Source organism: Ostrinia furnacalis, unplaced genomic scaffold, assembly GCF_004193835.3.
Source record: "Ostrinia furnacalis isolate ACB-3 unplaced genomic scaffold, ASM419383v2 OfSCF2311, whole genome shotgun sequence".
NCBI classification, from domain to species: domain Eukaryota; kingdom Metazoa; phylum Arthropoda; class Insecta; order Lepidoptera; family Crambidae; genus Ostrinia; species Ostrinia furnacalis.
In genome coordinates, this window is record NW_021132550.1 from 843,055 (window position 1) to 864,699 (window position 21,645).

The window sequence follows — 21,645 nt, forward strand, 5'->3', positions numbered from 1 at the left end:
ACTAGGGCCGTTATTATTTATTTTATACAGTGCTGATCTTCCCCAGGTGATCAAACATTGTAAGTATCACTGCTACGCTGATGATGTCCAGTTGTACATTTCAGGTTCTCCTGACGACATGTCTAAAGCACTAGCGGCGATAACTGAAGACCTGGACAGTATTGCTGCCTGGTCGTCGGGTAATGCCCTCGTTCTCAATCCCACTAAGTCAAAGTTTATGGTATTGGGCACAAAAAAACAAATTGAACGAATAAATAATGGTAATCCAACTGTAAACATTCTTGGCAAAGCTATAGATAGAGTTGACGAGGCTAGGAACCTGGGTGTCATGTTTGACAGTCAGTTGCGCTTTGAGGGACACATCTTGGGCTTGGTGAGAAGTTGTTTCTACCGATTAAGGGTTTTATACAAGATACGAAACTACTTATCTGAGAGGGTCCGTTTGACTTTGTGTGAGTCGCTAATACTATCGAGGCTCAATTATGGTGATCTGGTTTACGGGCCGCGTCTGACGTGCAGAACCCAGGGGATGATACAGAGGGTTCAGAATGCATGCTGTCGCTTCTGCTATAATATTCCGCCACGTACTCATGTGTCGCCATACTTAAATGTCGCTTCAATGTTAAATATGGAGTCAAGAAGAATTATGCATCTTGCGGTTTTAATGTTTGACCTCATGAAGTTCAGGAACCCCGAGTATCTGTATGCCAAGCTTAACCTTCCCTCTAATCGTATTGGTCGTGGGCCCGACGATGCCAGGTCAGCGCGAGCTCCACTAGCGACTCACATACACCGCACTGTGGCCTTAGAGGGCAGTTTTCGGTACCAGGCGACTAAATGCTGGAACAACATTCCGCCTCCAATAAGGCTCACTCATTCCAAACACAAGTTTAGAACTTATATGAAGTCCACATTACTGAGCTTTCAACAGCTGGGTATACGCAGTAATAGTCGCCTGGGCGAACATGTTCCCTTGCATGCGTCGGGCACGCATACCTGCTGACATTTATGATTATTATTATTTTTACTAGCGGCCGCCCGCAACTTCGTACGCGTGGACCATGATTTGCCCCCGTTAGATATTGTGTTGATAGATGGTGTTTCACGGCATGAATATTTACGAATGTCAAAAACAGTGGTTTGCCAAGCGCTGTAGATTTTAACCAATGACGATAGATAGCGCTTTTTAGACGTCTTATTTATTTGTCACATAATACCGTCATAAATTGTGGCCTGTGTGTTGATCTGGTTTGTAAACAATACTACTGTGGAGTTTCAGTGGAATCCGTTCGGTGGTTTTTGCGTGGAGGAGTAAAGAACACCCAGACATCAAAACTTTCGCCTTTATAATATAATATTAGTATGATATTGATTGGTATTTCCCCTAGTCGTTTTTTAAACATTTTTACTGATAGCGGATGGTGGGAGGGTTCATTTCGTTTTCGTGCGCTTCGCGGATTCCCTAGCAAGAGCTGAAAATCAGTGTTCTGCCCTTTTCAGGGCAGTGTTTACATTGAGCTCTTTGCTTTTTGCATCGCTGCGACACACATCATGCAGGAAGTATTCTTCCACTTGTTACTGCTTTTGTTTGTTTTATGCATGCTTATATAACTAGTATTCTACTGTATTCTATTCTTTTCTTATTATTGTTATGCTGCAACTTTACTCTTTATGTGTGTTAAGTGTATGCAAATAAATGATTTATCTATCTATCTATCTATAAAAATAAAGAAAAGACAAGAGACCGAGAAAGTTCGGCGAGCGAAACCAGTACTATAGGTAGACGCTCAAGTTACAAATAATATCTCTCCAGCCGTAGACTTATTTGCCCTAGCAAAGGAAAGTGGCACGAGGCAAATAAAATAATGATATAGTTCAAAGTGGTTCAATTCACTGAGTATAGTAGAGTAGGTAGGTAGGGCGTGTACTTACCCCAAAATTATTTATCATTAGCATCAATGAATATTCATACTGAATTCAATAATAGCATTCACGCGGCGCGAACATAAACAAAACATAAACAATTTAAAATAAACTTGCATAGAATAATTAGGGAATAAAGTTGCCTGAAATAATAACAGAACTCGCTGTGTATTAATTTATTTAGTAAATAAAGTGAGACGCCTAAATATTAATTATTTAAGCCATGCAAAAACTTTTGATGAATGAGTTGTTTAGTTTAGAAAGTTTTTAAAACTCATTGGTTATTATTATTAAAAGTTGAGTTTAAGCCTAGGCGCAGTCTTTTTGTCGGCCGATAGATGGGTTGAACTGTTAATCATAACATGGTTATTACACCGATTTGGTATCGTCCGATTCTTCATACAAATTAAAATTAAAATTGGGCCTCAACTATCGGCCAACTAAAAGTCTGTGGTCTGCGCCTAGGCTAAAAAGGTGTTTCATCATCATCATCATCATTTCAGCCATAGGACGTCCACTGCTGAACATAGGCCACCCCCAATGCTTTCCATGTTGATCGATTGGTAGCGGCCTGCGTCCAGCGCGAAAAAGGTCTTTGACATGTCCCAACTTTTTTCACGTTAACCGTATCACTGCTTTACGACAATATTGAGAGCCTGGTGTGCTGTGATAAAGAAAAATAGCCAGATTATGCAAAACATAAGCTGTGTTTCTATTCCGATTCTATTTGCATAGACAATCTGTCGACCCTATGCATTTGCCAATTATATCTAGACATCAAGTTTAACATTACAGTTATATTGAAACTTGCGCCGAAGACATAAAATTGGAAATCCAGTGAGGAAATCGTTATTTTGTGGTAGCTTAATATGCAGTCGCTGTACATTATACAGGAATAATTGATGAGCAGTTTTTTTATGCATGTTAAGGCAGGTATTTGACCGCAATCGCACCTGGTGGTACATATCTGCCCTGTAAGTGCCTATTCACTCTCGCCTTGAAAATTGGCGTCTAGTCTAACCTTTTTTAGAAGAAGCAATCAGCAGATCGTGTCAAAGGATCATACATCTTCAGAACATCAAAATCTTCAGCTCAAGCCCGTCCAGCTGTAACGGCGTTTATGGATTTTGTTTTTCTCTAAATTTTATTGCCTCTATAAACGAGGCTAACCGAAATATCCCGAAGAAAAACGACGTAAGCCCGTAGCCCGGATATACCCCGGGAGAAGCCGGGAGGCCCTTCCTAATAATCTCAAAGGGGGCAACAACGCCCCCATGTGGGTGCAGAAGGCTTTTAAGGGGGCACGAGAAGGTGAAGAGAAAATTATGGGACATTAAGCCGATTGGAGACAATTCCCAATCTTGCAGAGAAGTCAAGTCAGAGCAGCATTCCGTTAGCTCAATTAAAAAACTAATTCTAGGCTAGGCTTATGCAGTATTATTGTAATTGATATTTTATTACACCGCAAAGGTACGACATGTTGATACCTTTTTAAATGCTGACTTAACACCTTATGTACACATGTTTGAACAAATAAATGTATCTTTATTTTTATCTAGGTATGTACACTTCCAGCAGTGGACGTCATTTGGCTGAAACGAACGAACGAACGATGTACACTTTGTTTTCATATAATATTTAATTTGAGATACTTATTTCTAAACAAAAGATACTCTTTACAAAATTAGACAAAATTGCTCAAACACTAATAATAAAATTGAAAACTAGAAAGTTTTCCTTCCGTCTCAGTCAAAAGATGCTGTAAATAAAAAGTTTGAGAATGTAAGTAAACGTTTGCCCTTTTAAGACAAAATGCCTCAAATTTTTCCTAGTTTTCTTAAGTAAGCAAAGGGCGTTAAGAGCATTTATCAAACAAAATTTTAACATACAGCCTACTGCCCGTAGCTATACCCACGTGGATTTCGGTCTGTGACAAAAAAAATATTGATTTAGGTAATAACGACTAGAGATGNCGCGGGAAGAGCCTGGATGCGGGCAGCGCAGGACCGTTCATTGTGGAAAACCTTGGGGGAAGCCTTTGTCCAGCAGTGGACGTCATTTGGCTGAAACGACGAGCGAGTTCTTGCATTTAGTTATCTTTCGTACCTTGTAGTTAATGAGGTCGTAAGACTTATTTACCTGGCCATTGTAGCCATTTTCCACTGATGATTGTGGGCGATTACAGTTTTATATCAGAGATTCAAATCCTCCGAAACGCAACCAAATAGATCTGCAAGTTATTTAAATATTAGCTCAACATAAGACGTCGAGACACTACTATGGAAATCTTGAGCATTCCGTCAATGTCACACAAATCGTTTTGTTAGTCTGGAAAATAAACGTATTCGCAACTCGTTCGCTCACATGTATAATAAAGGTGAATAAACTGAGAAAGTCAGTCGGTCGTAATACTTTTTTATTGTCTTGCGTCTGACAAACATTTTAATGTTCTTATTCAATTATAACTGGATATTTTTCCAGCAAATTATGTCTAGACTGACGAACCGCAATTTATCGCATCTTCAACTTTCTCACAAACTCCACGACTTGTGATTTAACATGGACTTTACTCTAGTACAATGGACAGCACACCAGACTACATAATTATTTATTGTTACAAAATAAGAACTCATGGTACTTAGTTTTATATGGGATCGTTTGTGAGTTTTTTTTTTCTTAGCTTTCGCCTTTTTGGTTTACATTTAGCCACACCAGAGTAAAGCTGTAGTTAAAACATTCAAGCTAGTCTATATTATCTCTTATCTAAGGGACTACACTAGCGTGTCGAACGCTCGAACCTGCTCACCGTTGTGTTACTTGGCCGAAAAAAAACGTTGCGTTGGCGCCGCGCGGACCCAACGTCGCGCGGTCATGACAATGACGTTCGGAAAACATACTAGTTTTCCTCACACTAGTGAGGGAGACCTTATGCTGTTTCGAACTTGTATTTCTTCTATTTTGTGTGGTATGCAATAAAGAGTCTATCTAATCCTCCAGATACATGGCCATCGGTGGCTACGTCGGCGCCGCTACCGTGGGTGCGGCTTCCTGGTGGTTCATGTACTCGCCCTTCGGCCCGCAGATGACCTACTGGCAGCTCACTCACCACTTGCAGTGCCTGAGCGGCGGCGATGAGTTCAAGGTAAGGAAGACAGCAGTGGACAGCAGTTCTGATTAATTTCGCTGCGGGTCCAATGACAACTTTCCCCGGGACAAACTTAACCTTCACTGGTTGGGTTTTTATTGGCGGTCAAGCTGTAGCTGTATAAGTAAGAACAAAAGAGCCAGATTAAGGCAATTTGTTTTGATATACTTCAAATTACTTGGAAATATTTGAATCTCAGATTCTATAATCTGTTGATACTGAGTTATACGTTGAGACGTCTTCATTTTTTAGCTCGCTTATAACAATGCTAACGCTACTCTACGCTTTATACGGTGCTACAGGCAGCGTCAATAGAAATAGCGTAGACAAAAAGTTCGTAACACGTCTTTGTTGCAATTGGACTAAGGTTGTGTTATCAACTTTTCGGCCACTTTAGGTGTCACGAATTACTCGACGTTGACTGCAATACGTTTTACTGAGCGTCACTATAATGCAGTGCGCACGCTCATACAGTTATAAAGCGGATTATAAGAGTCGTTTAACATTTTATACTTGTGACATCTCCAGGGTATCGACTGCAAGATCTTCACGGACCCCCACCCCATGACGATGGCGCTATCAGTACTGGTCACCATCGAGATGCTGAACGCCATGAACAGCTTGTCGGAGAACCAGTCGCTGGTCACCATGCCGCCCTGGTCCAACCTGTGGCTCGTCGGCTCCATGGCGCTGTCCTTCACACTCCACTTCGTCATTCTTTACGTCGAGGTTCTCTCGGTAAGTCGCCGTGGAATATAGAATAACAAGTTGTAATGTTTTAGTATGGGCAAGGAAGTGTTTTAATGTGTTAAGGGACAATTTTTTTTATGATAAAAGTAGTTGTTAAATTACACATGTTGAGTTTGTATACTGTTAAAATTTGCCAGTTGCCTTTTGAAGTTTAAGAGTAGGCGCACACCGTTGATTTTTCGTCGGCCGATAGTTTAGTCGGGCAGTTGATCAGTATGGGCATGTATGGGAATGCGCACACTACGCCGATTCGATTTGGCCGATTCTACATACAAATTAAAATCGGGCACAACTATCGGCCAACTAAAAATCAACGGTGTGCGCCTACTCTAATACATCATCAACAAGTGACTGAGAAAACATTTAACAGTTAGAAAATAGACGCCCACTTTAATTCACATCTAAGAAAGATATAAAGATTTATCCAATGCATTTGAGTAGGATTCTGTAACAAAATTTTTTTCAGACTTGTGGATTCACTTTAACAGTTATGCTCGAGTTAATCCAACTAATTTTAAATACATATTTTCGTCTATTATCAGATTACCGAGAGTCTGTCTACTCTTGAACGTAACTTATTGATAGTTTTCTTTTTCAAGTCTTTTTCTTTTGTGGTTTAAAATTTACAAATGTCTAATGCTGGAGTTTCCCCGCGCCTCAGGCCGTGTTCCAGGTGACGCCGCTGTCGGTGGACGAGTGGATGACGGTGATGAAGTTCTCGATACCCGTGGTGCTGCTCGACGAAGTGCTCAAGTTCGTCGCGCGCAAGATCTCCGATGGTGAGAAGAGATCTCAGCTACTGCACTGGCTCGACGGCATGCAGTGGATCGTGCTCATGTGGGCCGTGTTCTTTGCGGTCATCGGCTCCGGAGTGCTATAGGCCGACCCCCCGTGGCCCCCACGGCACTAACCGCACGCGTGTGACCCCCACCCCCGCCCGAGACAATAATATTCGGAGCTCATTATCTTTAATCATTCTACTTTTTTTACCTTACATTCACTACGAGGCGGCTGTGAACACCTCCGTTAGTGCTAACTCGGAACACCAAAAATAGGCTAGTTTCCTAAAAAAAGTTTTTTAGTCCGTCATGTTTAATGTCACAAAATATTGGACACGTATATTTTTATTTGTCAATCTAACAAATAATTACATAGTTATGGTGCGTTGAAGTTCCGCACGACGTCACAACGTGCGGCACTTTTATGCACGCATTGACGTCACGGGCCTCTTCTTATGAACTTTGGCGCGCTTTATCTCTTTAAATTTTCATTAGTTTGAAAAAGTGAAAAATACGTGTAGAGTATTTTTTGATAAGTTAACTGACGGACTAATTAAAACTCTTGCTTTTTGACCCAGGAAACATCCCTATTGGGTTACTGATAAATAAAAGGGTATTATATTATGTAAGTTCCACCCGGCCGCCGACTTTAGTCCGGCCGGCGCCGCCCCGGCGGCCGTAGCTTACTTGTGAAGATGCGACGTTAGTGCTTAGTGTAATTTATTGTAAGTATATCGTTAGGAAAGTGGTTACGATTATTTTGCTCGACGAAATTTTCTTTAGGAAGAATATGAAGCTCCGCTCTGTCCTTTCTCTCGACCGCTTGTTAACATTCCTTGAAGCATTTTGATTTTTAGTTATTTCAGCCTGTGTTCTATGATGACGCATTTGAGTTTCTGTTCCTAACCTAACAGTATGTTTTTTCTTGTGCTAAAATTAACACCTATTAGCAATAATGTTTGTCATTTCATGCATTCTTTACTTTCCATATAGAATGGGTTAGGCGACTTATTAGAAAACGTTAGCGTTTTGCATTGGTTAATTGAAGCAGATTAGTGTCCAGTGTTGTTTTATTTGTAAAAGGAGTTGCAAGTTCATATTTTATAAAGAAATATAGTCAATGTATGTATGTCAGGATGTGTCGAACATACACAGAGATGTTGATTCGTTTCTCGTGTGGACGCACATCGCTTGGTTCTTGTATTTGGAATCTGATGATGTAATTTAAGTTTTCCTCGGTCCGAGGATATGCTATCAATAGTTATATTGATGAGACATAATATTACAATAAGGTAAATAAATTCAAGATAGGCCATTTTTGTTATGGTACAAGATTCATACTTGTATGTTATTAATATTAAAATAGGTAATATATTTGCATGTGTATATTGCATGTTTACGATTTTAAGAGTGCAGTTTGTTTTGGTTTGATGACGTTACGATTTTTTACTTAATGTGTTAATTCTGATGATATAACGTGTAAACACAGTGTAAGACCGTCAAACACAAATAGCCCACACTATACACTGCACAACAGAGGGCATGCTCAAACCCTTGTTACTTTCCCCGACCTTCTCCAACTGTTATGAATATGAATAACTTATTTAAAATGTACAGTCGTTTATACATATTTTACATTAATTAAAAATATCGAGAATAAAACCTCTACTTGTTTTCTTGCAACTTTCCTTACTAGAATAACAACACCCCACACCACACCGACCCCGTGTTTGCACATCGACGACCATCAAGTGACAATAACGTGTGTTTTATGTTTCCTGCTAACACATGAACTAATGAACATTAACAAAAAAGTTTTGCAAGCTTTAAAACGCTATTGCTGTGTGAAACAGCTAGTCGCTATTTAAATTTATTGAACAAAAATATTCCTTCTAAATTCTAATAAATCATTATTATGTATTCACCTTGTTCAGAGAAAGTCACAAAAATTGGTTTTAGTAGAAATGCAAGTGAATTGCAAAACTTTGCGCCCCCTCCTGCACTCCCCTCGAAGCAGGGGCCTCCCGCATGCACTAACGTGGTGTTGTCTGCCCCCAGCCCAGCCGACGTGGAAGATGTAAGCGCCGGGACACCGTCGCAGCGGCACTGCACGCACACATATTCCATGAACTCATTGTTTGTTGTGATCCCGCAGTGAAACTACACATTAAGTAAACGACACGGTTGTGATCTCCATAATCTCGTAAGTTCGGACGGCATCTCCCGCTCGCCCGAACGCAACACTAACGCTCTCGTTGTTTTACAGCGAACGAGGTGGTCATTGACAAGTGGTAAACGCCACCGAGTCAAAGTTCCTCATCCGCTACTCTCTGCTACTTCTACCGCTCTCGCCCCGATGTTATAACCGATTGGCTTTTAGTTGGTAATTCGCGCCAGAGCCCGCTGGCGCGGCGAGACGCCACCTGCACCCGCGCCACCAGCCAGAGAGGACTTTGTTGTTCATAATGTGTATATACTACAGTATGCTTAGGAGGTTTAATCATTGTTAAATTACATTGTTCTAATTAAAGACTACATGGTGCCCGTCGACAGAAGCAGTGCGATAGACGATGTGTACTTAAGTTGACAGCACTCCTATATTTAATTTATTGTTATATTTTTATTCTCTTTTTAATCTAGTTTGCTTATATAGAGCCGAGTCTGTTTCTATTAGTGCTGACGCCTCGACGAGCAATATGGTGTCTGTAAGGGAAGGATAAACATAACTGTCCAGTGTTTGGGACGTAATCGAGTCCAAAAATTTAAACATACCTGTACATTTTAATGTATTATTGTTTTGTACAATAAATCGTTATAAAACGACAGTTGTTTGATTTTGTTTTCTTATTATTTCATAGGTTTGTACAGTCAGGAGAAAGAGCATTCAATATTTCCCGCGAAATAGAAGCTTAACAACAACTGGGGGGAACTAGGAGTTAGAGGAGGATATAACACCAAATTGACTATTCTACTTTTTTCTAATTCCTAAAATTCGTAGGTAGCTTGATTCCTTAGTTTATGCCTTGGACGAATAAACCAAGGTTTATGCCTAACTTGCTATCTAGCCAGCCAGGCTGTCATATGTTTTAATTTTATAGTACACTAGCTTTTGCGTTAAAGAGTAACAAACGTCCAGACATCCAAACTTTCGCATTTATAATATTAGTAGGACATCTAGTATTTTTTGATAGTAAAATAACAATAGGTGGAAGGAATCCTAATGAGTTTTCCTCTGTGGCTCAACAACTGAACACTCGCTCGCCAAGCGAAGCGCTATATAGATCCGTGGGTTCGACTCCCATCTGTGTGCTAGCTAACCACTGGTGCTAACTTATTAAGCATTAACCGTACAGTTAAATTCTAAAGTTATATCTTAAATAAATAAAATTAAATGGTTATTATTTTAAATTAACTTTGCATTAATACTTTCACAAAATCCAATTTCCAGAGAAGGAGAGGTGATCATTCTCCTTGTCGAATGCTATGCCTCCCGTTTTGTTGGAATATATTTTGGAGCAATTTTAGAGCAACAAAACAATAAATATTTTGGATAATTCTCTACCAAGAGTACCAAGACATGAAATCTCTCTAATCAGGGACACAGGGTCAGGGTTATTAAATTAAATGACTAATTGATATTATGCATGTGAGGAATCGAGAACATTTTGATAAAAATGTAAACATCACTAGCTGTCAATGTCACAGTCACTGTCAAATTGTCAAACATGTGTTTCTAGACGCGAGATTTGTATTGTGAAAATTGAATTGAAAATAGCAACGGATACGTTACGAATTATTAACAAATCGTTTGTACATCTGGAAATGGAATTAATGTATTAAAATTTCCCTTTATTATGGAAGCTTCAAAGTCAGTAGTTATTTCATTTATGTAAATACTAAAATAGCTAGTTCTAGTGATCGACTATATTCAATACAAGCTATTATTCTTGCAGAGCAGATGCTGAATTACCGTGTAAAATGGCACATTTAGACATAATGGAAGTGGACGAATCGAACATTGATTCCTTTGAAGAAAAACCTCAAACAAACGAAGTAACTTCACGGGTATTGAGGAAAAGAAAATCGCTTATGCCCGAAATTAATAGGTCAAGCAACCGCCGGGTGAGCATGAAACCTCGCAAACATATGACTGAAAACGCTAACCCGAAACAAATTGAGGCATTGTACCTCAACAAGAAAGTTAAAGCTGTGTCACAAACATTAGAGACTATCTATGAAGAGCCTAAGACTGACAACAACTTATCTGAGACCTTCATTGGAGGACGAAAAGTGAAGAGACTGCTTACATTCCAGTTAGGTAATCAGTACACTAAAGAAAAGATCAAGAAACGCAGAGCCAAAATCAAGAAACTACTTGGTAACAAATCATTTTTAAATAGAAAGAAAATACCTATGCAAGTTTTTCTTAAAACAATTGAATGCCTTGAGTTAGATGAAACTGTACAAAGTGATGCAAAGATACTGAGTAATGATAAACCAGTTTGATAATTTAGTTTTGTTACCTAAGGTACTATTTTGATTTCTTACAAACTTGAAAGCTGTGAAATAAAATCATTTGATAAGTATTAAATTATCATTTGCAAAATTTCTTTTTATTCATTAATTTGTCTAGTACAGTACATAGTATGTTTAGTAATCTAAATGTTACATGACATGAAATTTTCTACTTAATTTAATATGGATTTCTACAGATAAAACTAACACTTAGCAAAATCACACATCTTCTAGCTATGAGATATAAAAGAACACAAGAAGAACAAACAAAGTTGATGGAATGTTTTATTGCCAATAATAAATAATAATTTATGATTCTGAATCGATTACACACGAAGTAGATGATTTGGGACAGTTATCGTATTCTCTGTACATCCCAGCTGTGGTATCACTGTCGGCCATGTTGATACACACACAGCGGGGCTTCTCTTCTCCCGGGGTGTACAGCTGGCGAGGCACCCCGGTCCAAGTCCGGTTAATTCCACCACTGTAACGTTAATTTTAGTTAAAACATGTAGAACCCTAAGGCTGGGTTGCACCATCTTACTTTAACTTTGACAAACGTCAAAAATCTGTCTAACTCCATACAAAAACCATTGGTTATCGTTAAAGTTATGGTCAAAGTTAGGTGGTGCAACCCAGCCTTAAGCTTATGCATTTTAATCTTAAATTTAATAAATATACCTGGAAGTGGTACACCAAACTTTAGACCCATTCTCAGCACTCCAAGATATGTTACATGGAGGATATTTGATATTTCTCTGCTTTTCTATTTCCTTCTGAACTTTACAGTTATCTACTTTTTCAATGAATAGTTTGTTATATTCAGTTGGATAGCCTTCTTTATCAAAGTATGTACCAATAACGAATCCTGAAAGCAAATAATTATAAGACATTACCATTACATTGCTTATTTACCGGTTAAAAAGGTCTAAGATTTATGATAAATAAGTTTTTAAAATGTTCATTAAAATAATAAATAGTTTGGGTAAGTGAAATATTGTAGTATACCTACGTACCAACATGTTTATATTTTTCCTTAAAAGTCTTTATCCAATTCAATAGTACCAGAAGCTCATCACATGTGAGGTCTAAAACATGATCTTTCTCTGGCCCTTCATCTTTAAAATCACCTGTTATAAATGCTCTTGAGCCATCTTTACCTTAAACAATATAATTAAATATTATATATTTTATTAACGCACTTACTAAATATAATAAACATTATTAACTTACCCACAAAATAATGATATGAAGATCCTTTTCCATAATGTTTAGTTGCTTCACTTACATCAAATATATATCCTACTAGTGCTAAATAAAGTTCACGTTGATCTTGCCCATTGTATAGAGCTAAATCCTCTGGAGTGAGTAAGTCATAAGATCCATTGTTACGAATTGTAACATTTTTTTTCCTGAGGTATCCATCTAATTTATCCTTAACTAGAATTCCAGTAAGTACTACACATAGGGATATGACAAGGTTAACAAGTCTTGACATTCTATTATCTTTTAAGAAATACTGTATACAATTTTACTCGTTCAGATTATAGATTTTTCAATTTTCAGAACTACATAAATCTAGGTTTTTCAACTTTCTACAGATCATTGACCAAAATTATATTTCACCGGCTGTCAAACTTGATATTTGACGTAAAGTAGTTTCAAAATTATTGCGTTTTGTTATCCGTAAGAATGAAACGGTAAAATATCTTATCATAAGTTGTCATATGTACTTTTTTGGGGTTATTTTTCAAGAATTGTAAACAAACTAAGAAAGTTTATTTTGTATGGTAATTTAAATTATACTACTTTAAAAAATATGAAGAAAAGTATTCGATATTTATCGCAATTCCCTCCAAAGAGAAGGGTTGCTGTAACAGGACTTGGTATTGTTAGTCCACTGGGGACAGGTACAGAATTGGTTTGGCAAAATCTTTTAAAAGGTGGTTGTGGCATCGTCCCGCTACAAGGTGAACAATATTCTAAATTACCATGCAAAATTGCGGGAGTAGTTCCTGAGAATGACACAAAGATAAAAGAAGCACTGTCGAAATCAAATTTGAAATCGATGGCTCCAGCGACGTGTTTAGCTCTTGTGGCTACTGCAGAGGCTTTAGCCGATGCTAAGTGGACCCCGAACACTGAAGAAGAAAAAGAGATGACTGGTGTTGCTCTTGGCATGGGAATGATTGATTTAAAAGATGTATGCGATACCAATGATGCATTAAAACTAGGCTATAACAAGGTAAGCCCATTTTTTGTCCCAAGGATACTGCCAAATATGGCTGCGGGTCATATAAGCATCAAGTATGGCTTTAGAGGACCTAATCATTCAGTGTCCACTGCATGTGCAACAGGGGCACACTCAATAGGGGATGCATTTAGATTTATAAGAAATGGTGATGCAGATGTGATGTTGTGTGGAGGTGCCGAGTCATGCATAAGCCCTCTAGCAATAGCAGGATTTTGTAGACTTAGAGCTTTGAGTACTTCTTTCAATGATACACCTACAAAAGCCTCAAGACCTTTTGATAAAAGACGAGATGGATTTGTAATGGGTGAAGGAGCAGCCGTGTTAGTTTTAGAAGAATATGAACATGCACTGAAAAGAAATGCTAAAATGTATGCTGAAATATTAGGCTATGGGTTATCAGGTGATGCATCTCACATCACTACTCCAAGAGAGGATGGCACTGGAGCTATTTTGTCTATGAGCAGAGCATTAAAAGATAGCAACCTAGAAAGGAATCAAATCTCATACATCAATGCCCATGCCACATCCACACCTATTGGAGATGGTATAGAGTCAACCGCTATAAAAAAACTGTTCCAGGAGCATACTTCCAATATCTCAATATCTTCCACGAAAGGTGCTCATGGGCATCTGTTAGGTGCTGCAGGCAATTTGGAAACTATATTCACTATTTTGGCATGTCATCATGGAATCTTGCCCCCAACACTTAATTTGGAAGAACCAGTAGATAACCTCAATTATGTAGCTAACACACCACAAACCTGGGAATCTGATAGAAGAATTGCATTGAAAAACTCTTTTGGTTTTGGGGGTACAAATGCTACACTTTGTATTGCTGGAATGTGAATTTATCTGTGATGTATTTTTTTTGTTAATAGTTTGAAAGTTTATAAACTATCTGTTGCAACAATATTGTTTTATTTTAGGTCTTTGAGAAATTGATGTGGAATAAAACACATTATCACTGTATTATAGTATATTTAAAACTGAGTTACAAATGTTTTTGATTTCAATAACAATGGCAAAATAGCCAAGGTAACTCCCATCCTCGTTCCTTTTGAAGCTTCTTAACGAGCAATAATTAATTCATCATGTACCACATAATATTGAATCACATAAGCACAAATTGAAAATAAAATAATTTGATCAAAAAATGCTACTTTAAATATCTCATTACTAAGCTTTCTAACAATTTAAATAGTAAATATTCTTTTAAATGCTGGGTTTTATCCAGTCAAATTCTTCATTGAAACAGTTGGAATTCTTCAAACTTGCACTTGTTTTAGCCTTAAAATTATTTTTCATTCATATTTTATAAACATGATTTAACAAAGATTTCTGTACCACCGATATTGAGTGTAAGTTATAATATCATCTACAATATCTGTATTACCTACAAGCACCCATTGTCTTCCTCATCTTGGAACAGTGATCAATTCTGGAACTTGATAATGTGGACATATTTTCACAAACAAGTGTTGTAAAGTATGTGATCTACAATCAAAATGTCCTATTGCACTATGTGTAACTCAAAAGGGTAATTAAATTAAAAATACAACAACTAATTTAATTGCAGTCTGGTGCTGACGAAACAAACAACTGACATAATATTGCAACTATTTTATTTTCCAGTCTACTATTTTAGCAAAAAAATACAGACCTACAGGAAATAGTATCACATTGAATATGGAATATATTTTCATGTTAACATTTCAACTTAAACATCTTATTCAAGGAACATTTTGATGTAGTTATAAGTTAGACAACAAACTATTCTATTTACTGAAAGCTATTTATTCTTGAAATGGGTCATCCTATTGGGTCCTAGAATCGGATTAAACTGACGGGCAACTTCTCAGATATCTGTAACTACAATGTAACCTAAATAAAAACATGCAGAATGTGGTTTCTTTGCTGTTCAAAACCGTTAACCGTACCAGAGGATTGACTTAATTGGATTGTTCATCAAAATACATTACAGAACAGTTCTACAGACCTTGAAGCAGTTATATGTTTATGTCATTTTGGAGGAAAATGACTTTGAATATTGAATATAGTGCAGTTGAAGTGTCTCAGAGACTGGGAGCTAGGCTTGATCGTCCTGCGCGCGCGGCGGATTCACGCACAGCTGAGCAAACTTCTGCCGGAGGTTCTGCCGAAGTTCTTGTCTTTTCTCTGTTATGTTCCTACGGGATTTGAATTCTAAAACCTCTTCTATAGGAATATAACTGGTGTCTTGCTCATCGTCCGAGGAACACGTGTCCTGGAAAAAAAACATATTTATAATACAATTCAAGCCCAATATTATTTTAGTTCTTACAGAAAGATACATACCATTAACATTTCCTGTAGAGAAAGCGTAAAGCCAGCGCAAGAACCCTTTTCGTTTTTGGAGTCTAAACAGTCACCTCTCTCGTGATTGCAAAATCCTTCGGAACACGCAACCTCGGACCCTTCGGGTGAGCTCATGAGTGACGAGGAGCCAGACATGGTTTCGCAGCAGCCGCCATTGTTCCCTGAAGAATAGCCACAGTCTTGAGAGTGATCGTTGGGCGATAGGTTTCCGTTTTTGTTCCTTTTCTTGGCGGTCTTTTTTGGTGAGCGGCGTTGGACAGAGTCGTCGTGACACGACTGGCAGCTGTCTCCGTCTCCACTGGCTTCGTAGCACTGGTTGTAATCTCGCGGCGAAAGCAGGTCAGTAGGTGTATCTCTTTCTTCTAGCAAACATTCTTCACATTGGCACTTTTCTTCTGGTTCTTCAGAATCAACCTCCTGCAAAATGAAAATGTATAGTAGATTTGTCACAGATAAAGGAACTTACAATAACAATACAATCAATTTCTATTCTAGAAATTAATGGGTTTCCTATCTAACTAACCTTGCATTTGCTCTCAACAGCCTGCCTTTCCTTCTTCTTGCGCCTTTTGAGTTTCTTCTGTTCCTTTCGCTGCTGCCTAGTCAGTTCTTCTTGGGTAATTTCATCATACAGTAGCTGTAGTTTAGAGACCCCGCTCTTTTGTTCCACAGCAGTTTCGAACTTGCGGTACAGTGCCTCAATGGCGACTGCTGCGAGAGTTTGACATGTTCCTTCTTCCTCGCGAAGTCGCAGAGAAATGCGTTGGAGTCGCTCATAAATGCATATTCCAAGACATATAAGCACCTAAAAAATTTAAAATGAAATTATGTTTAATATACAATGTGCAAATTCATGAAGTGATATTACTTTGATTTCAATAAACACTGGGAAGCTCTTAGGAAACCCCGCATCTCATCACTAATAACAAAATTGTTATAATAAAGTTCTCAATTATAGTGATAATTTAATATTATAAACATAGTAATTAAGCTCATTAGAATATTATTATCAAAACAAAAGTTATAGGTTACTTACTTCTTCTTGTGCAATTTCAAGTGTCTTTGCATGCCTTTCACGGTGGTTTCCAAGAAGCTCTGGCTCTGCCCGAGCTATGAGGTGCGCGATATAATCGGTTTTCGCCTGTAAATGCAAGTGTTTGTCTAGCAGACATCTCTTTATGCCACCGTATAGTGCTCCAACATAACCCTTTTCTTTTTGCGGCTCTTTTTCTTCAACCAACAGTTGATATGCTCGTAGGACCTGAAGGAAAAAATATTATAGTGAGAAATCATATCAGAAAATATTACTTATTTGCTCGTAGTCTTGGAAATGATTGCAAATGAACACAGCAAAAAAAAAAATTTTGCCACATGTCAACGCTTGCAAAAATGTAGATTTAGTCTAACTAGAATTATTCTTGAAGGTGATGTGAAGTGAACAGATAAACTGTAGCCAACGAAATACAATTACTAATAGTGAAGTCTTATAAATTAGAAAAAACAACACTAAAGTATACTTAGGCGGAGGCCTTTGTCCTGCAGTGGACGTCATTTGACTGAAACAAACGAAAGTATACTTGTCACTCACCTTAGTTTTGCAATCAGTACAGAAGCGGTGTTTCCTCAGGTAGTTGTGTAAGGTGTCGTGTAGGGTGTTGAAGTGCACAAGGGTGACGTGATCCCGCGCGGAGGCGCGCATCGCGTCCCAGGCGGCGCGCCACGCGGCCCGGCCGCCCCAGCCCCAGGCGCCCCAGCCCCAGCTACAGGCCGCGCCCGCCGCCGCGCCCGCTGCCGCCGCCGCGCCCCATCCACGCGCCGTGCCTGCCTCCAGAGAGTGCAGCGTGCACCGCTGGGACTTCTTCCACCTCGGCTGACTTAGGATCAAACACTCTATGCCCGTGCTGAAACATTCATGTAGGAAAATTCCGTTTAATGAGGGCTGTCGTTTTTATACTTAACAGTTGGCACCCCTGGCGATTGATAGGACCTTACTCTACAGTGGCGCCATCTTGATGAGTGCAAATGCGATAGTCCTACCATTTTCGCGCTCACCAGTTGGTGCCACTGACTTCGCACTAGCAAGTGATAGGACCTTACTCTACAGTGGCGCTAACTGGTGAGCGCTAAAACGATAGCCCTCATTCCCACGGTATTTATTTGTACAAGATAAAAAATAATAAAATTATTTATAACAATCGTCTGTTCGCGTCCGTCTACACGTCGTATGTCACACTCACACTTCCTTCTCTTTCACACATCTTTACATTTCAAGAGACTACTTATGTATTGTCCGATTGATTGTAAGTGAAAATTATTAGAGATGAAACGGATAGTTGTTTGGCCGGATACCGGATACCGGATATCCGGCCAGCTGCTAGGCCGGATAGCCGGATATCCGGCGGCCGGATAGTTGGCCCATTGTCTCGTTGCATGTCGTGACGAGTTTAGCGCCGCACAGGTGCTTCGAACGCGATCAGTGGGTCTATTTGTAGACTAGACTTGTCACACTTTTCGAAAATCGAATCAGTTCGAATAGAATGTCAGATTTTGCCACTTGTCTAGGGGGTAGATCAATTCGGGCGATTTCGGTTGCCATCGTGAGTGTGTAATTAAATAGCGAAAATTAAATTAGTTTACTTGCTGCGTAATCTGACTGAACTGCATCATGACATCAGTAGGCCGAGTGTGAGTCTATATCAAACTCGCTCACTAGTGAGCGCGTTTAAAAAATGTATGAAAATTTTACTTTTCGAACGTTTCCCGCTAGGGGCGCTGTACAATCCGTCATACATTAAATGTCAATTTTTGTTTTTTGAAAACTCACACTCAGCCCTCTGACCATCAGTGAAAAAAAGATCGCCTATTTTATTTGGCAATATTTCGCCTTAACAGATATTTATGTAGGTATTCGTCATTAAAGTGTATTCACTATCACACTAATAGCCCAGAAAAAGAAATTACTTTTTTTAAAGGCCTTAATATGCCTTTTTGTAACTTTTTGGACTTTAAATAAAAGCTGTCATTATTATAAGCCATTTTATTGACGTTTACCTCTAAGATTAATGTATTCCATTTTATTAATAGGAAATTGTCGTAGTTTTTTAATATCCGGTATCCGGCCGGATAGTGAGTTACTATCCGGTATCCGGCCGGATAGTAAATTTAGGCCGGATATCCGGCCTACCGGATAGTTACCGGATATCCGTTTCATCTCTAATAATTATCTCAATCCAATAAAGGATATGCCTGTTGCTTTCCAATCCAATCTTCAGAATCTGATTGGATATTGAATGAATAACCACTCATCATGAATAATTCATTTTCTCGTCCAAGCTTATTGCCCGTCATCGAGTCGATTGTTCTATATTATACCAACATACCTGTGACCGTTTAACAAAGTGGCAAGTGATTGTGGATGTATAATTTTGTCCTCTCTGATGGTCATCAATTCATCTGGTGTTAGAACTAATGGGTCTAGCGTTGGGTGCCCTGATTTGCATAACTGATAGAAAAGCCGTTCCACACTGAAATAAAACCAAACATTATACATCAGAATTATAAATATATGATATTTGGAGTGTATGTGCATGTGTCAATGCTTTCATAAACAAACATGATGATAATAAAGTTACAGAGATTTAATACAGACCAAATTTTTCCAAGTAGATTAGGTACATGTTAAAACTAATTAATCTAACTATATCTCACAGTAGCTGATAAGTATCACAATATGTATTTATTGGTAATATAGCTTTATACTAGCATTCAATCCAATTGTTTTTCTTCAGGTAAAAATTTGAGACTAAGTAACTGTTATAACATAATAGAATTATTACCATATTGAATATTGAACTATGAAGTAGATGATTTTAAGTTAGGTATTGACCTCTAATAATTGAAAAGATCATACCAATCAAAAACAGTCTTCTGTATGATCGGGGAAGATTATAACCTATTATGAATACATTAACCACCAACATACCTTCTTCGACAGCCAACACAAGGAATGCTTTGATTCAGTACATTAAAAATATCGGAGGCGTCTACTCTGAGCGCAGCCTTTAGTTCGTCAGTGGAGAGAACTCTATATTTGCGCATGAACTCTTCGTATTCGCGGCCTTTCACTTGGGGATTGTCACAAATAAGCCCCATTGTGTTTAAATCCATAATCATCTGCAAAAAAGTAAAAAAATATTACAACAAAGGAGTAAATTAACAAAAATAAGGTCATGCAGAAAACGTCATTAGATTCTCAAGAAATCAATGAAGCTACAATGATCAAAATCAGGTTCAACGTAAGATTGCGGATATATTGATACGAACGTTATCTCTTGCAACAAAAACAGTTCATTTGCGAAAACCTCAACGACATTTTTTATTATTTCTATCAATGAATAATCTACGTTTGTGGTAATGTCAAAGTACAGAATCAGTTACTTACTGTAAGGTTTTCATAGATAGTTAACGGTAATTGTCGTCTTTTAATCACGGGTTCTTTTTCGCTATTATATATGTCAACCAATTTCGCCATTTTTATGATTAATCACATAAAATCGCCGACAAAATACACAAATATTAACAAAATGACGGCCAAATTCTCAAGGAATACACGTCGTGTTGCGTCTGACACAAAATGAGTGTTGCCATAAATCACATACAAAAATAACTACCATTCAATTTCTACTAAAGCACAGATAATAAAAATCATTAATAGTTTTCGAGAATACCAATCAAGATTTTAAATTGGGTGACAGTTCTTTAACAAAACGTTAAAATAAACTGAATTGAGATCAAAACATGGTTGAATTGTAAATTTTTTCTCATTGAATTTCATTGTGCAATAAAAAGAAACTTTGCTAATTACACAGATTTCAAAAATCTAATTGAAAATGTCTAAAATATTTACACCTACTAACCAAATACGTTTGACGAATGTTGCTATAGTAAGGTTGAAAAAAGGTGGTAAAAGGTTTGAAATAGCTTGTTACAGGAATAAAGTGTTATCCTGGAGGAATAAATTGTAAGTTTACTACTAAATATAGATAGTGTACAATATTATTACATGTTTTATGTACCCTATTCATAATTACTCATATTTAATTATTTTCTGTTCTTGAACCTTATTGTCTTTATTTACTCTACAATGTCTTTAAATTTCAGGGAAAAGGACATAGATGAAGTTTTGCAAACTCATACCGTATTCACAAATGTTTCCAAGGGACAAGTGGCAAAAAAAGAGGATTTGGTGAAAATATTTGGTAAAGATGACCAAACTGAAATTTGTAAAGAAATATTAGAGAAGGGGGAGTTACAAGTTTCAGATAAAGAGCGCCACTCCCAAATTGATTCATTGTTCAAAGATATTGCAACAACAGTTGCTGATAAATGTGTGAATCCAGAAACCAAAAGACCTTATCCTGTTTCCATCATTGAGAAAGCTATGAAGGATATTCACTTTTCTGTAAATGTTAACAGAAATGCTAAACAACAAGCTCTTGATGTTATACAGTTACTGAAAAAAGAAATTCCCCTTGAGAGGGCTCAAATGAGAGTCAGGATTATTCTAACTGGAAAAGATGCCCGAAAGACCAAAGAAAAAGTGGTCAAACTTTCCACAAGTGTGGAAGAAGAGAACTGGGACTCAGGCACAGCAAATATTATTTGTTTGATTGATCCAGGCAACTTCAGGACACTGGACGATATGATACGAACAGAGACTAAAGGGACTGGACAATTTGAATTGATGAATCTAAAAGAGATGGTGGAAGGAGAACAAGCTCTGTGAAATATGTTAGTATACCAATGTCTGTTGTATCAATTGTATTTTATCCATAACGTGAAACGTATAATATTATAGGTGTCTCTTTAAAATAAAAACAAATTTTTAATATTTGCCAAGTCATGTGTTTAATTTAAATTTC

General features: G+C 37.9%; 6 protein-coding genes across 8 annotated transcripts; 4 read left to right on the plus strand and 2 right to left on the minus strand.

Annotated features, from left to right (window-relative positions):
- The first annotated feature begins 4,918 nt into the window (after nt 1-4,918).
- LOC114355024 (calcium-transporting ATPase sarcoplasmic/endoplasmic reticulum type-like) lies at nt 4,919-9,420 on the plus strand. 2 transcript variants are annotated; one of them, XM_028307672.1, is made up of 4 exons: nt 4,919-5,065; nt 5,597-5,806; nt 6,480-6,597; nt 8,656-9,420. In XM_028307672.1, exons 1-4 carry the CDS (start codon nt 4,925-4,927, stop codon nt 8,676-8,678), a joined length of 492 nt encoding a protein of 163 aa, XP_028163473.1. In that variant the 5' UTR covers nt 4,919-4,924; the 3' UTR covers nt 8,679-9,420. The 2 variants fall into 2 exon arrangements, with proteins under 2 accessions (XP_028163473.1, XP_028163472.1); XM_028307671.1 differs by having other exon boundaries at nt 8,864-9,420.
- An 881-nt stretch (nt 9,421-10,301) lies between these two features.
- Nucleotides 10,302-11,345, plus strand: LOC114355023 (uncharacterized). Of its 2 annotated transcripts, none has more exons than XM_028307669.1 (2): nt 10,302-10,465; nt 10,551-11,345. In XM_028307669.1, the coding sequence occupies exons 1-2, from the start codon at nt 10,452-10,454 to the stop codon at nt 11,101-11,103; spliced, it is 567 nt and encodes a 188-aa protein (XP_028163470.1). In that variant the 5' UTR covers nt 10,302-10,451; the 3' UTR covers nt 11,104-11,345. The 2 variants fall into 2 exon arrangements, with proteins under 2 accessions (XP_028163470.1, XP_028163471.1); XM_028307670.1 differs by having other exon boundaries at nt 10,556-11,345.
- A 34-nt stretch (nt 11,346-11,379) lies between these two features.
- On the minus strand, nt 11,380-12,725 carry LOC114355020 (neuferricin). The gene is made up of 4 exons (XM_028307667.1): nt 12,349-12,725; nt 12,132-12,275; nt 11,797-11,983; nt 11,380-11,599 (listed from the first exon to the last, which is right to left on the minus strand). The coding sequence occupies exons 1-4, from the start codon at nt 12,611-12,613 to the stop codon at nt 11,422-11,424; spliced, it is 774 nt and encodes a 257-aa protein (XP_028163468.1). The 5' UTR covers nt 12,614-12,725; the 3' UTR covers nt 11,380-11,421.
- An 86-nt stretch (nt 12,726-12,811) lies between these two features.
- On the plus strand, nt 12,812-14,512 carry LOC114355019 (3-oxoacyl-[acyl-carrier-protein] synthase, mitochondrial). The gene has a single exon (XM_028307666.1). The coding sequence runs from the start codon at nt 12,935-12,937 to the stop codon at nt 14,213-14,215; it is 1,281 nt and encodes a 426-aa protein (XP_028163467.1). The 5' UTR covers nt 12,812-12,934; the 3' UTR covers nt 14,216-14,512.
- LOC114355018 (gametogenetin-binding protein 2-like) lies at nt 14,351-20,367 on the minus strand. The gene is made up of 8 exons (XM_028307665.1): nt 20,166-20,367; nt 19,707-19,897; nt 19,105-19,248; nt 17,313-17,625; nt 16,761-16,985; nt 16,248-16,529; nt 15,704-16,141; nt 14,351-15,632 (listed from the first exon to the last, which is right to left on the minus strand). The coding sequence occupies exons 1-8, from the start codon at nt 20,253-20,255 to the stop codon at nt 15,456-15,458; spliced, it is 1,860 nt and encodes a 619-aa protein (XP_028163466.1). The 5' UTR covers nt 20,256-20,367; the 3' UTR covers nt 14,351-15,455.
- Nucleotides 20,368-20,497: 130 nt separating this feature from the next.
- Sbds (SBDS ribosome maturation factor) lies at nt 20,498-21,622 on the plus strand. Its single transcript, XM_028307668.1, has 2 exons — nt 20,498-20,744; nt 20,885-21,622. Exons 1-2 carry the CDS (start codon nt 20,614-20,616, stop codon nt 21,507-21,509), a joined length of 756 nt encoding a protein of 251 aa, XP_028163469.1. The 5' UTR covers nt 20,498-20,613; the 3' UTR covers nt 21,510-21,622.
- Nucleotides 21,623-21,645: the final 23 nt, after the last annotated feature.

Coding starts and splice junctions, on each gene's coding strand:
- LOC114355024 (XM_028307671.1), top strand. CDS start 4,925: ATGGCCATCGGTGGCTACGTCGGCGCCGCTACCGTGGGTGCGGCTTCC. Junction 5,066..5,596: donor GCGGCGGCGATGAGTTCAAG/GTAAGGAAGACA, acceptor TGACATCTCCAG/GGTATCGACTGCAAGATCTT. Junction 6,598..8,863: donor CGCGCGCAAGATCTCCGATG/GTGAGAAGAGAT, acceptor GTTGTTTTACAG/CGAACGAGGTGGTCATTGAC.
- LOC114355019 (XM_028307666.1), top strand. CDS start 12,935: ATGAAGAAAAGTATTCGATATTTATCGCAATTCCCTCCAAAGAGAAGG.
- LOC114355020 (XM_028307667.1), bottom strand. CDS start 12,613: ATGTCAAGACTTGTTAACCTTGTCATATCCCTATGTGTAGTACTTACT. Junction 12,276..12,348: donor TTCATATCATTATTTTGTGG/GTAAGTTAATAA, acceptor ATATTGTTTAAG/GTAAAGATGGCTCAAGAGCA. Junction 11,984..12,131: donor GGAAAAATATAAACATGTTG/GTACGTAGGTAT, acceptor ATTTGCTTTCAG/GATTCGTTATTGGTACATAC.
- LOC114355018 (XM_028307665.1), bottom strand. CDS start 20,255: ATGGCGAAATTGGTTGACATATATAATAGCGAAAAAGAACCCGTGATT. Junction 16,986..17,312: donor GTACTGATTGCAAAACTAAG/GTGAGTGACAAG, acceptor TTTTTCCTTCAG/GTCCTACGAGCATATCAACT. Junction 16,142..16,247: donor CTGTTGAGAGCAAATGCAAG/GTTAGTTAGATA, acceptor TTCATTTTGCAG/GAGGTTGATTCTGAAGAACC.
- Sbds (XM_028307668.1), top strand. CDS start 20,614: ATGTCTAAAATATTTACACCTACTAACCAAATACGTTTGACGAATGTT. Junction 20,745..20,884: donor TTATCCTGGAGGAATAAATT/GTAAGTTTACTA, acceptor TTTAAATTTCAG/GGAAAAGGACATAGATGAAG.